This window comes from Orycteropus afer, unplaced genomic scaffold, assembly GCF_000298275.1.
Source record: "Orycteropus afer afer isolate SDZICR_OR568_19922 unplaced genomic scaffold, OryAfe1.0 scaffold00046, whole genome shotgun sequence".
Lineage (NCBI taxonomy): Eukaryota > Metazoa > Chordata > Mammalia > Tubulidentata > Orycteropodidae > Orycteropus > Orycteropus afer.
Genome location: NW_006921633.1, coordinates 1,893,115 through 1,904,895, shown reverse-complemented (window position 1 = coordinate 1,904,895; position 11,781 = coordinate 1,893,115). Strand labels below are relative to the sequence as shown.

The 11,781-nt window shown below is 38.0% G+C and overlaps 1 protein-coding gene across 1 annotated transcript in view; it reads left to right on the top strand.

Annotated features, from left to right (window-relative positions):
- CCDC88A (coiled-coil domain containing 88A) overlaps nt 1-11,781 on the top strand; it is a 185,109-nt gene that overhangs the window by 54,479 nt on the left and 118,849 nt on the right. Inside the window, exons 4-5 of the mRNA XM_007938006.2 lie at nt 5,751-5,820; nt 9,694-9,752. Coding sequence (XP_007936197.1) covers nt 5,751-5,820; nt 9,694-9,752 — 129 coding nt within the window. The remainder of the gene's footprint in view (nt 1-5,750; nt 5,821-9,693; nt 9,753-11,781) is intronic.

Here is an 11,781-nt window from a genome sequence, read left to right as displayed (position 1 = left end):
TATGCATAGGGAGACACCTTAGGGGGCAGGAGTCCATGGAGGAATAGACACTGGGAAGAGGTAACTATGGGGAGGAAGAGGGAGGGGAGCTGTTGCATTGTGGTAAACTGTGGTCAATGTCATGAGACAAAGTATATATAAAGTGCTATATGGAAAGTGAATTTGCTCTGTAAATCTTCACCCAAATCACAATAATAAAAAAATTAAAAAAAAATAAAATCATTCATGAAGAAAGCAAAAATGGTCATTAAAAAGGAAGGGAAGAAGAAAACAAAATGGATGTTAAAAGAGACTCTGAAACTTGTCCTTGAATGGAGAGTAGCTAGAGCAAATGGAAGAAATGAGAAGATGAAAGAGCTGAATTGAAGATTTCAAAGAGCAGCTTGAGAAGACAGAGTCAATTATAATGAAATGTGCAAAGACCTGGAGTTAGAAAGCCAAAAGGGAAGAACACACTCAATGTTTGTCAAGCTGAAGGAGCTGAAACAAAAATTCAAGCCTCGAGTTGCTATATTGAAAGATTCTATGGGTAAAATATTGAATGATGCACGAAACATCAAGAGAAGTTTGAATGAATACACAGAGTCACTATACCAAAAAGAATTGGTCAGTGTACATCCATTTCAGGAGGTGGCATATGGTCAAGAACCAATGGTATTGAAGAAAGAAGTTGAAGCTGTACTGAAGGAATTGGTGATTCAAGGCTCTAGAAATTGACAATACTCACTGAGATGTTTCAACAAACAGATGCCCCGCTGGAGGCATTCACTTGGCTATGCCAGGAGATTTGGAAGACAACTACCTGGTCAACTGACTGGAAGAGATCCATATTTGTACCCATTCCAAAAAATGATGATCGCACAGGTTGTGGACATTATCGAACAGTGTCATTAATATCACACACAAGTAAAATCTTACTGAAGATAATTCAAAAACGGTTGCAGCAATATATTGACAGAACTTCCAGAAATGCAAGCTAGATTCAGAAGAGGATGTGGAATGAGGGACATCATTGTTGATGTCAGATGGATCCTGTCTGAAAGCAAAGAATTCCAGAAAGAAGTTTATTTGTGTTTTATTGATTATGCAAAGGCATTCAATTGTCTGGATCCTATCAAATTATGGATAGCATTGAGAAGAAAAGGAATCCAAAACACTTATTGTACTCACGAGGAACCTGTACATAGACTAGGAGGTTGTTGTTGGAATAGAACAAGGGGACACTACATGGTTTAAAATCAGGAAGGCAGTATGTCAGGGTTGTATCATTTCACCATATTTGTTCAATCTGTACAATCTGTATGCTGATTGTACAGATAATCCAAGAAGCTGGACTATATGAAGACAAATGTGGCATCAGGATTTGAGGAAGACTCATTAACAATCTGTGATATGCAGATGACACAACTTTGCTTGCTGAAAGTGAGGATGACTTTCAATCAGCAATATCATGATAAATGGAGAAAAGATTGAAGTTGTCAAAGACTTCATATTACTTGGTACTACAGTCAATGGAAGCAGCAGTCAAGACATCAGACAACATATTGCATTGAGCGAATCTGTTTCAAAAGACTTCTTTCAAGTGATGAAGAGCAAAGATGTTTCCTTGAAGACTAAGGTGTCCCTAACCTAAGCCATGGTATTTTCAGTCACCTCATAAGCATGTGAGAGCTGGACAGTGAATAAAGAAGACTGAAGAAGAGTTGATGCTTTTGAATTGTGTTGACAAATAATACTGAGAAGACCACTGACTGCTAAAAGAACTAATGAATATGCCCTGGAAGAAGTGCAGTGGAATCCTCTTTGAAAGCGAGAATGGCCAGATTTCATTTCACCTACTCTGGTCATGTTGTCAGAAGGGACCATTCCCTGAAGAAGGGTAACATGCTTGGTAAAGTGGAGGGTCGATGAAAAAGGGGAAGGCCCTCAAGGAAATGGATTGACTCAGTGGCTGCAACAGTGGGCTCAGGTATAGCAAGTATTGTAAGGCTGGCACAGAACCGGGCAATGTTTCATTCTGTTGTGCTTGGCATTGCTATGAGTTGAAGGTGACTCCACAGCACCTAACAATAGCAACAACAACATAGAATGTTACAGGGTAAATTGAGAAAACAAATTGTCTTGGAAATATGTTGATGATTCCTAGTTGATTTATCAATTCTCATGTTACCTAGAAGTGGTGTAAATGACTATTACCTTTCATCTGTGAAGTTTGTAAAAGGATAAAGCTTTCTTCTTTAATAATTCTGGATCAGTTAAATGTTCAAGTTTGTCTTAACACGCTGCCATTGAGTCGGATCCAACTCATAGAGACACCTACTGTGGTTTCCGAGGCAGTATCACTACGGAAGTAGATTGCCCAACCTTCCTTCCGAGAAGTGGTTGGTGGGTCCTCTTATGATGGTGAATTTAAAAGTTCTTTGTTTTGATTTTTTTAGTTCCATTAACTAGACTATAGATAGAACAATGAATGCTTTTTTTTTAATTACCTCTTTTATTTATGATTACTTTTAAATATGTAAAATGGTAGTCTTCATAGTTTTTTCTTAATTTTATTAGGAGAAAATATATATATATATATATATATAGGAAAAGTTTATCATTCTAACCATTTTTTAAAATTTTTATTTTAAGAGCTTGTTTTACATTCAACGTAACGTGTACATTTAGTTTCATCCCCCATTCAGCATGTCCAACCTTAACCCAGTCTCCTGCCCTGCAACCTTCCCCCTGTCCCCCTCATATTTATGTACTCCTGTTTGTGCTGCATTTCCTCAGTTTGAATATTTGTCCTCTGGTGTTCCATGGTCTATCGCTCTAAGGGATGTATTGACATAGAGTATGTGGGTGCATCATCCTGGGTTGAGTGGTCTGAGTGTACATCTTGTTAACTATCGGGCTGAGAGCCCACCCCTGGGGGTGAGTTTTATTCCAGGCACCGAATGTATTCCAGCACTATAGTATTGGGAGTCTCACCAGTTTCATCTACCAATACTTCCGGTCATTATTGAGTTTTTGGATTTTGTTCCACGTTTTCCCTCCCACCCCATCCAGGATCTCCAGATTTGATCATTTCCTGAGTGGCATTCTAACCATTTTTAGGTGTGCAAGTTAGTGACATTCTTTACTTTCACCGTGTTATGCTACCATCATCATTATTCATTTGCAAAAGTTTTATATCACCCCAAAGAAGAAACTCAGTGTCCTTTCAGCAATAACACCCATTCCCTTCTCCTTTCAGTCCCTGGAAGCCTTAAATAAATTTTTTTGTCTATGCGTTTGCCTAGGAGCTCTGGTAGCATAGTGGCTAAAGCACTTGACTGCTAACCAGAAGGCAGGTGGTTCAAACCCACCAGCCACTCCTCGGAAGGAAGGTTGGGCAATCCCACTTCTATAGTGATACTGCCTCGGAAACCCAAGGAGGGGTCGCTATGAGTCGGGGCCGACTCGACAGCACATAACAACAACAACAACAATGCGTTTGCCTATTTTAAATATTTCCTATAAGTGGAATTCTCATTGTGGTTTTAATTTGCATTTTAGTCTTCATTGTTCTGCTGCAAGGTAAAGAGACTAAAAGTTAGAATGAGTTAAATCTACTTCAGTCTTGCATATTTAGCTACAGCATATTTTATTCTGAGGTAACTTGCTTTTAAGTGGAAAATTTATTTATCAGTTACGCAGACTTTGTTTTGATCCTGGAAGTAATTTCAGCAATTTTTGACAATATTGCAACATGATATGCATTGAATATGTAGTTTTCTTTCAATGTGTATATTTTTCAGTGATAGTTCTTTAAAGTGGCGTAGTACCTAAGGTATTTGACTACTAACTAGAAGGCTGGTGGTTCAAACTCACCAGCCACTCCTCGGAAGGAAGGTTGGGCAATCTACTTCCATAGTGATACTGCCTTGGAAACCCAAAGAGGGGTCGCTATGAGTCAGATCCAACTCAACAGCAGTGGGTTTGGTTTTTGTAGTAAATGGTAAAGTAAAACAGTTTTAAAACTTTTTGAATTACAGACAAAAGGTTAAATCTAATTAGTATATAGTATCATGCCACCCAGTGGCTATGGGAAAATCCTTCAGTGAATCTAGAATAATTATTGTTGTTGTCAGGTGATGTCAAGTCGTCTCCGACTCAACGACTCTATGCACAGCAGAACAAAACACTCACTGGTCCTGTGCCAGCCTCATGATCCTTGGTGTACCTGAGCCCATTGTTGCACCCACTGTGTCTCCTTGAGGGCCTTCCCTTTTTTGTCGACCCTCCACTTTACCAAGCATGTTATCCTTCTCCAGGAAACAGTCCCTTCTGACAACATGACCAAAGTAGGTGAGACGAAGTCTGACCATTCTCACTTTCAAGGAGCATTCCAGCTGTACTTCTTCCAAGACAAATTTGTTAGTCCTTTTAGCATACCACGGCACTCTTAGCATTCTTCTTGAACACCACAACTCAAAAGCATTGACCCTTCTTCCATCTTCCTTATTTATTGTCCAGCTCTCACATGCATAAGAGGCGATTGAAAATACCATGGTTTGGGTTAGGTATACCTTAGTTTTTAAGGAGACATCTTTGCTCTTCATCATTTGAAAGAGGTCTTTTGCAGCAGATTGGCCCAATGGAATACGTTGTCTGATGTCTTGACTGCTGCTTCCATTGGTGTTGATTGTAGAACCAAGTAGTCTGAAGTCCTTGACAACTTCAGTCTTTTCTCCATCCATCTTGAAGCTGTTTTTTGGACCAGTTGTGAGGATTTTTGTTTTCCTTATATTGAGGGGAATCTAGAATTACACATCTATAAAATGCAGTACAAGTTACCTTTTCATGGCCATTTGCTTCCTTATCATAATATTAAATAAAAGATGATTAAAAAGAGTTGAGTAATTTAAAAAACTTACTCCTTGCTAGCTAGTTAAATATGAGCACATAGTGGGAACCAGTTTTTAAAGAATCTGTTAGTTATTTCTATACGCTTACAAAGGTTTAGTAATATCCTATGAAACCCATCAATCTTTATCCCATGAGACTCAACAATCTTGCACTTTTATTTCATCCCAGACTGTTTGTAGCGTATCATTGCTAGTATTTGAAATAGCAAGCACAGTGTGTTCCTTCATTTCATCAGGGAAGAGGTGGTGTAAACAGAAGGTGCATACTTCATGTGTTACCTTAAATGAGTCCTTTGAAAGCATTCACTTATTTCTGAATCATCTTGTACTATCAGAATGTGCATAGATTCTTTCATTAAAAATTTAACAGAAGTTAAAGGAAGTAAAACATCTATTGTAGATAGAGGATAGAAATAATTTACTGAGGAAGAGCTCACTTCCATGAGATGTGTTCATAAGACATGATTTTTTAATAAGGTAACTTTCTTAATTTTAATATTAGTTGGCATTTTTTTTTTTAACAAAAAACAAGAGTGTACTTGCTTGATCTTTTATTGAGACATATAGACCCCAGATTTCAAATATTAAACATCAGAATAGTTCAATTTGGATACTTTTATTTTGAGGGCATTTTATACATTATTATCTTAAGTTCGTCTGGCATTATCTTTTAATTATTTAATTCCCTAAAGTTAGAACAGATTTAAGACCTTAGGTATCTTTGTTTTCCTCTTAATTTTTTTAATTAAAGCAAAGCATACCTACAAAGAAGTATACAGATCTTCAGTTATAGCTTGATGAGTTACAACAAAGTCAACATTTACCATATAACAACTGTGGAGTGTTTTTCTACAGGAAACTTTGCAGCAGTTGATCATGATGTCATTGCCAAATGTCTTAATCATCGGCAAAAATCCCTTTTCTGGTAAGTATTAAAATAAGCATAATGTGTTAACAGTGTCTTATCTTTGTGAAATACTATACCCATTCCTCACTTATCAGTATGATTAGTTTCCAAAGACCAGATTGTTATGTGAAAATGGAGGGTGGCCACATCATATCATAAAATGGAGGATGATTGCATCATTGTGTAACTGCCAAACCCCTGAGAATCATGGCCCACCCAAGTTGACACATAACCTTAACTGTCACAACCAGTGTTGCTCTTGCCTCACACTTTGGCCTTTATTACTGTCAGATGTACATTGTTGAAGTACAAAATATTCAGATAGTAAATATTTTACTATTGTCGTAGGCTTGAAATGTCAGATAATGAGAAAGTCTGAAAGCGAGGAATTAGGTTTATATTGTTTACCAAGAGCTTGCTCATTTACATTAACTAAATAGATTTTTCACAAACCTATAGGAAAGTTGGGAGCTCTGGTAGCATAGTGGCTAAAGCACTTGACTGCTAACCAGAAGGCTGGCGGTTCAAACCCACCAGCCACTCCTTGGAAGGAAGGTTGGGCAGTCTTCTTCCGTAGTGATACTGCTTCGGAAACCCAAGGAGGGGTCGCTATGAGTTGGGGCCCACTCGATGGCACATAACAACAACAACATAGGAAAGTTAAGGAGCTCTGGTAGCATAGTGCCTAAGGCACTTGACTGCTAATCAGAGGGCTGGTGGTTCAAACCCACCAGCCACTCCTGGAAAGGAAGGTTGGGCAATCTACTTCTCTAGTGATACTGCCTCGGAAACCCAAGGAGGGGTCGCTATGAGTCAAGTGCGGCTCGAGGGCACATAACAACAACAACAACAACAACAACATAGGAAAGTTGGAAGTGAGGTTCCATTTTATATAGAGAAAAGAAGCTTAGAATATTTGTATATTGGAGGTAGAGCCAGACATGTATTTTACGTTCAGTCCAGTGTTCTTTTCTATTACACCAAACTGATACATATCTATAATAAGTTTTTGTGTCTTATTATTATAACAGATACAGGAGATAAAAATGCAGTTATAAGGATAAAAGACTGTAAACTTAGAAAATACATAATTTTGAAATAATTTCTAGGTTTTTTGTTCATATACTACTACCATGGAGAAAGTTGTTTAAATTCAAAGTTTTACTAATTGATTGATATCTTTTAATTTATGTTAAACCATTTCTGGGTGTAAAGATGATAAGCAATTTCTGAAATCATTTAAATTATTTTCTCCAAATATTTCTGCCCTTTAACAGATTTTAAATGTGACACGTTCAGGGTTTTAATTTTTGAACAATTGGAGAAATTAGCAGGTACCTAACAGTTTCAGCAGTAGACTTATCCTTATAGGTTGCATCTTACATGAATCAACTATATTTTTCCAACCCTATCCTTTCTTCGGTCAAAACAAACAAAAATAAAATGCAAATAAAAGCTAAAGTTAAGCATGTATATTTATAAAGGGAGCTATCAAGTAGATGAGACGAATTAGGACTTTAAATAATCTTTAGAAATACTCTGGGTTGGTTATAATTCTTTTCAATTCCACCTACATTTATTATCTACTTTGTAAATGGTTCATCCATACACTGGAGGATCTTGTGGTTTGATGAGAAAGATACAGATTACTGGAAACTATGGAACAAGTAGTACAAAACAGAGATATGTAAAGATGTTGTTGTGTGTCATTGAGTCAATTTCTACTCATAGTGACCCTATAGGACAAGGTAGATCTGCACTATAGGGTTTCCTAAGCTCTAATATTTATAAGGGAGCTCTGGTAGCACAGTGCCTAAGGCACTTGCCTGCTAATCAGAGGGCTGGTGCTTCAAACCTACCAGCCACTCCTCAGAAGGAAGATGGAGCAATCTACTTCCATAGTGATACTACCTTGGAAACCCAAGGAGGGGTCGCTATGAGTCGGGTCCAACTCGATGGCACATAACAACAACAACAACAACAAATATTTATAAGAGTAGATTGCCAGGTCTTGTTTCCCATAGAACTTCTGGTTAGTTTGAACTGCCAACCCCCAGTTAGCAGCCAAATGCTATTGTGCCATCATGCCACCAACACTCCTTGTACAAAGTGTTAAGGAGGATCAAATTTGGAGCCATTAATTATTCTTAAAATTTGCAGATTAGTGAGGGTTGGGGACCGTTGGTGGTCGGATTAAAGAAGACTACACACAGAGGTGTTAGAACTGTGCCTGTGGTTATGATTAGTCTTGTCACTAGGGAAGAAGCTCTGGTGGCATACTGCCTAAGACATTGACTGCTAACCAGAAGGTTGGTAGTTCAAACCCACCAGCCACTCTGTGGAAGAAAGACTGGGCAATCTACTTCCATAAAGATTTACAGGCTTGGAAACTCAAAGGGGGTCGCTGTGAGTCAGAATCAGTTTAATGGAAGTGAGGTGTTTGTTTTTTTTTTTTTGAGTCACTGGGAGGGGGGAACAAGGATGATGGAAGAAAGAGGGAGTAGCAGAAGTTAAGGCAGAAGAGTGTATAGTATGTGTATTTGGGGAGTAGTAATTAGTGTGGCTCGCTATAGCTAGAAGTTTGGTTGTTTCGTAGACAATAGGAAGAAATGTTTGAAAAGAGAGTTTGAACTTTGTCATAGATAGGCCTGATGGTGAAATTCTAGCTTAAAGAAGTGACCTCTTTTTGGCTAGCTGAATACTTTAGAGAATCTAGATTGAATACTGTTGAACAGAGCATGTACTCCCCAGTTCTGTTACCGACGTTAGCTTTTATCCAGTGTTTTACATACATTTGAATATAGCTCACTGTAGCAGATATTTAAGATTTTGATCTTCATGAATCTACACAGTGGAAGGCCATTTAAATTTTATAGATAGATGAATCATATAAGATCTCTATTTTAGAAAGGAAACACTAATAGGCTTGGGAGCTCTGGTAGTGTAGTGCCTAAGGTACTTTACTGCTAACCAGAAGGCTGGCGGTTCAAACCCACCAGCCACTCCTCAGGAGGGAGGTTAGACAATCTACTTCTGTAGTGATACTGCCTTGGAAACCCAAGGAAGGGTTGCTGTGATTTAGATTCGACTCAGTGGCAGTGGGTTTGGTTTTGGTTTTTATAACACAGTTAAGGGGCTCTGGTATTGTAGTGCCTAAGGCACTTGACTGCTAACCAGAAGGCTAGCTATTCAAAACCACCAGCCACTCCTCGGAAGGAAGATTGGGCAATTTACTTCCGTAGTGATACTGCCTCGGAAATCCAAGGAGCGGTCCCTATGAGTCGGGTCCGACTCGGCACATAACAACAACAATATAAAGGCATGCCACAAAGTCAGCCAAAAGGACTCCTAATAAGTCTGGCTTCTTTTAAGCTTATTGTTATTATATGCCATCAAGTCGGACCCTCCTTGGGTTTCCGAGGCAGTATCACTACGGAAGTAGATTGCCCCATCTTCCTTCCGAGGAGTGGCTGCTGGGTTTGAACCACCAGGTTTCTGGATAGCAGTCAAGTGCCTTAGGCATTACTCTATCAGAGCTCCTGCCTGTCTGTTAGTAGTACTGAATTTGTTAGGCTGTTGTAGTGTAATTGTTTCTGGAAAGGGGGTATATTTATAGATGGAATACTTACTGCACAAAGTCTGAAGTCTATTTTATATAACTGTACTTCACAACTGAGATCCTTGCCTATAAGCACCACCACAATACATGCTCACACACATACATACACATACCCATCTGCTTTTTTGAATTGTTTACTTTATTTCCTTATAGGCTTAATCCTTTGGTCAGGTTGTTGCGAGTACTATCTCTAGGAGTTATTCCCCCAACATGATAAGAAAGAGAGTTGAAATAGAACAAAATGTTGTACTTTGTAATTGTTTTTATTTCAGAACAAGGCACAGAAGAAGTTAAAAAGCTGCTTTTACTTATACTGGGTTGTGCAGTTCAGGTAAGTTTTTCTTAAAGTTTTGTTTCAGTGACTGTCTTAAGTACCTGGTGCTAGTATAACACAAATAGAACAAATGGATGTCTTTATAGACAGTTTATTTTCTACAATTCAGAAGTCTTGAAGTCTGAATTCGTGGTTTGGCTCTAAATCTAAATCTCTAAATCCTTGTCTATTTTAGCTTCTGGTAGCTGCCAGCAATCCTCATAGATGCATCTGTCTTTGTTGTTGATCTCCTTCTGTGCAGGTGTTGCTGTACTTGTTCTGGTCTTTTTGTAACTTGTAAATGATTAGGTTTGGGATATACCCTACACTACTATGGCCTCATTAATATAACAAAAGAAAAACCCTATTTCCAAATAGGGTTATATCGAACAGGAATTAACACGTGTATTTTGTGGGGATACAGTTCAGTCCATGACATTCCATCCTTTGGTCTCCCAAATTCATGTCCTTTTCATATACTAAAACATTCCATGTCATATCATCCCCAAAAGGCTTAACTCATTCAGTATCAACTTTAAATCCAAAAGCTCATCTTCTAAATCAAGTGTGGGTGAGACTCTGGGTATATTTTGCACATCCCAGGGCAAAATTCCTTTCCCTCTGTGGAGCTGTGAGACCTCGAATACAAATTACCTGCTTCTAAAATACAGTGGGTAGAACAGACACAAGGTAGGCATTCCCATTCAGAAACAGAGAAATTGGAGGGAAAGATGGGGTAATGAGTACTAAGCAAGTCTAAAATCCAGCAGGACAAATCTCATTAGTTCTCAAGAATTGTAATTAATAATAGCAATAATTATTATTAATAATAATCCTATGTTTTCCAGGCAAAGCCTCAAATATTAATGAAACTTACTAATTAACCATCTATAAGTTGTTGTTGTTGTTATGTGCCGTCGAGTCAGCCCTGACTCATAGCGACCCCTCCTTGGGTTTCCGAGGCAGTATCACTACGGAAGTAGGATTGCCCAACCATCTATAAGGGCAAAAGCAAAAGACTATAAAATCTAAGCAACTTCACTCCCACCTTACTTTTCTCTTTTGTAACTGACATAGTAGTATTCTAGATGCTGGAAAATGAAAAGGATGACATAAAGTAATTCTGCTGCCTCTGAAAAAAAAAAAAAAAATTAACTAACCCAGGCTCTTCTAGTTCTACCAGTGGGTATTTCCCAGAATTTTACTAAGATAGTTCTATACTCGAGTGACTTTTTGATATTCATGTTTAAAACAACTATCATTTTATTTCATTAGTGAAAAAGAGTTATGTAATGAGTATCTGTTTTTTTAAAAACTACTCAATGAAGCCATACTCAGAAATCACCAATTATTTTAGCATCAGATATACAAATTCCTTATTTGATGCACAGAACCAAATGCTACATAAGGGAAAATAATATATACATAGATCTGGCCTTTAAGGGGTCTGCCTTCTAAAATACATACATACATATATATATATATATATATACACACACACACACACACACACACATATACATATATATACACACACATAATATATGTATAATATGTAATATATATACCCACCACTCATCTGTTTGTTGTACTGTGGTGGGTTGTGTGTTGCTGTGATGCTAGAAGCTATGCCACCAGTATTTCACATACCAGCAGGATCACCCATTGGTAGACTGGTTTCAGCAGAATTTATAGATTAAGATTAATTAGGAAGAAGAAAGAGGCAGTCCACTTATGAAAAAATTAGCCACTGAAAACCTTATGAATAGCAGTAAAGCTATGTCAGATAAAGTGCCAGAAGATAAGTCCCTCAGTTTGGAATGCACTCAGAACGTTGGGGAAGAGCTGCCTCCTCAAAGGAGAGGCAACCTTAATGATGTGGTTGGAGTAAACCTTTCAGGACCTTCATTTGTTGATAGGGTACAACTCAAAATGGGAAGAAACAACTGCAAATGTCCATTAATAATTGAAGTGTGGAAGGTACAGAATATGTTGTTAGGTGTTGTCAAGTCAGTTCCAACTCATAGTCACCCTGTGTACAACAGGA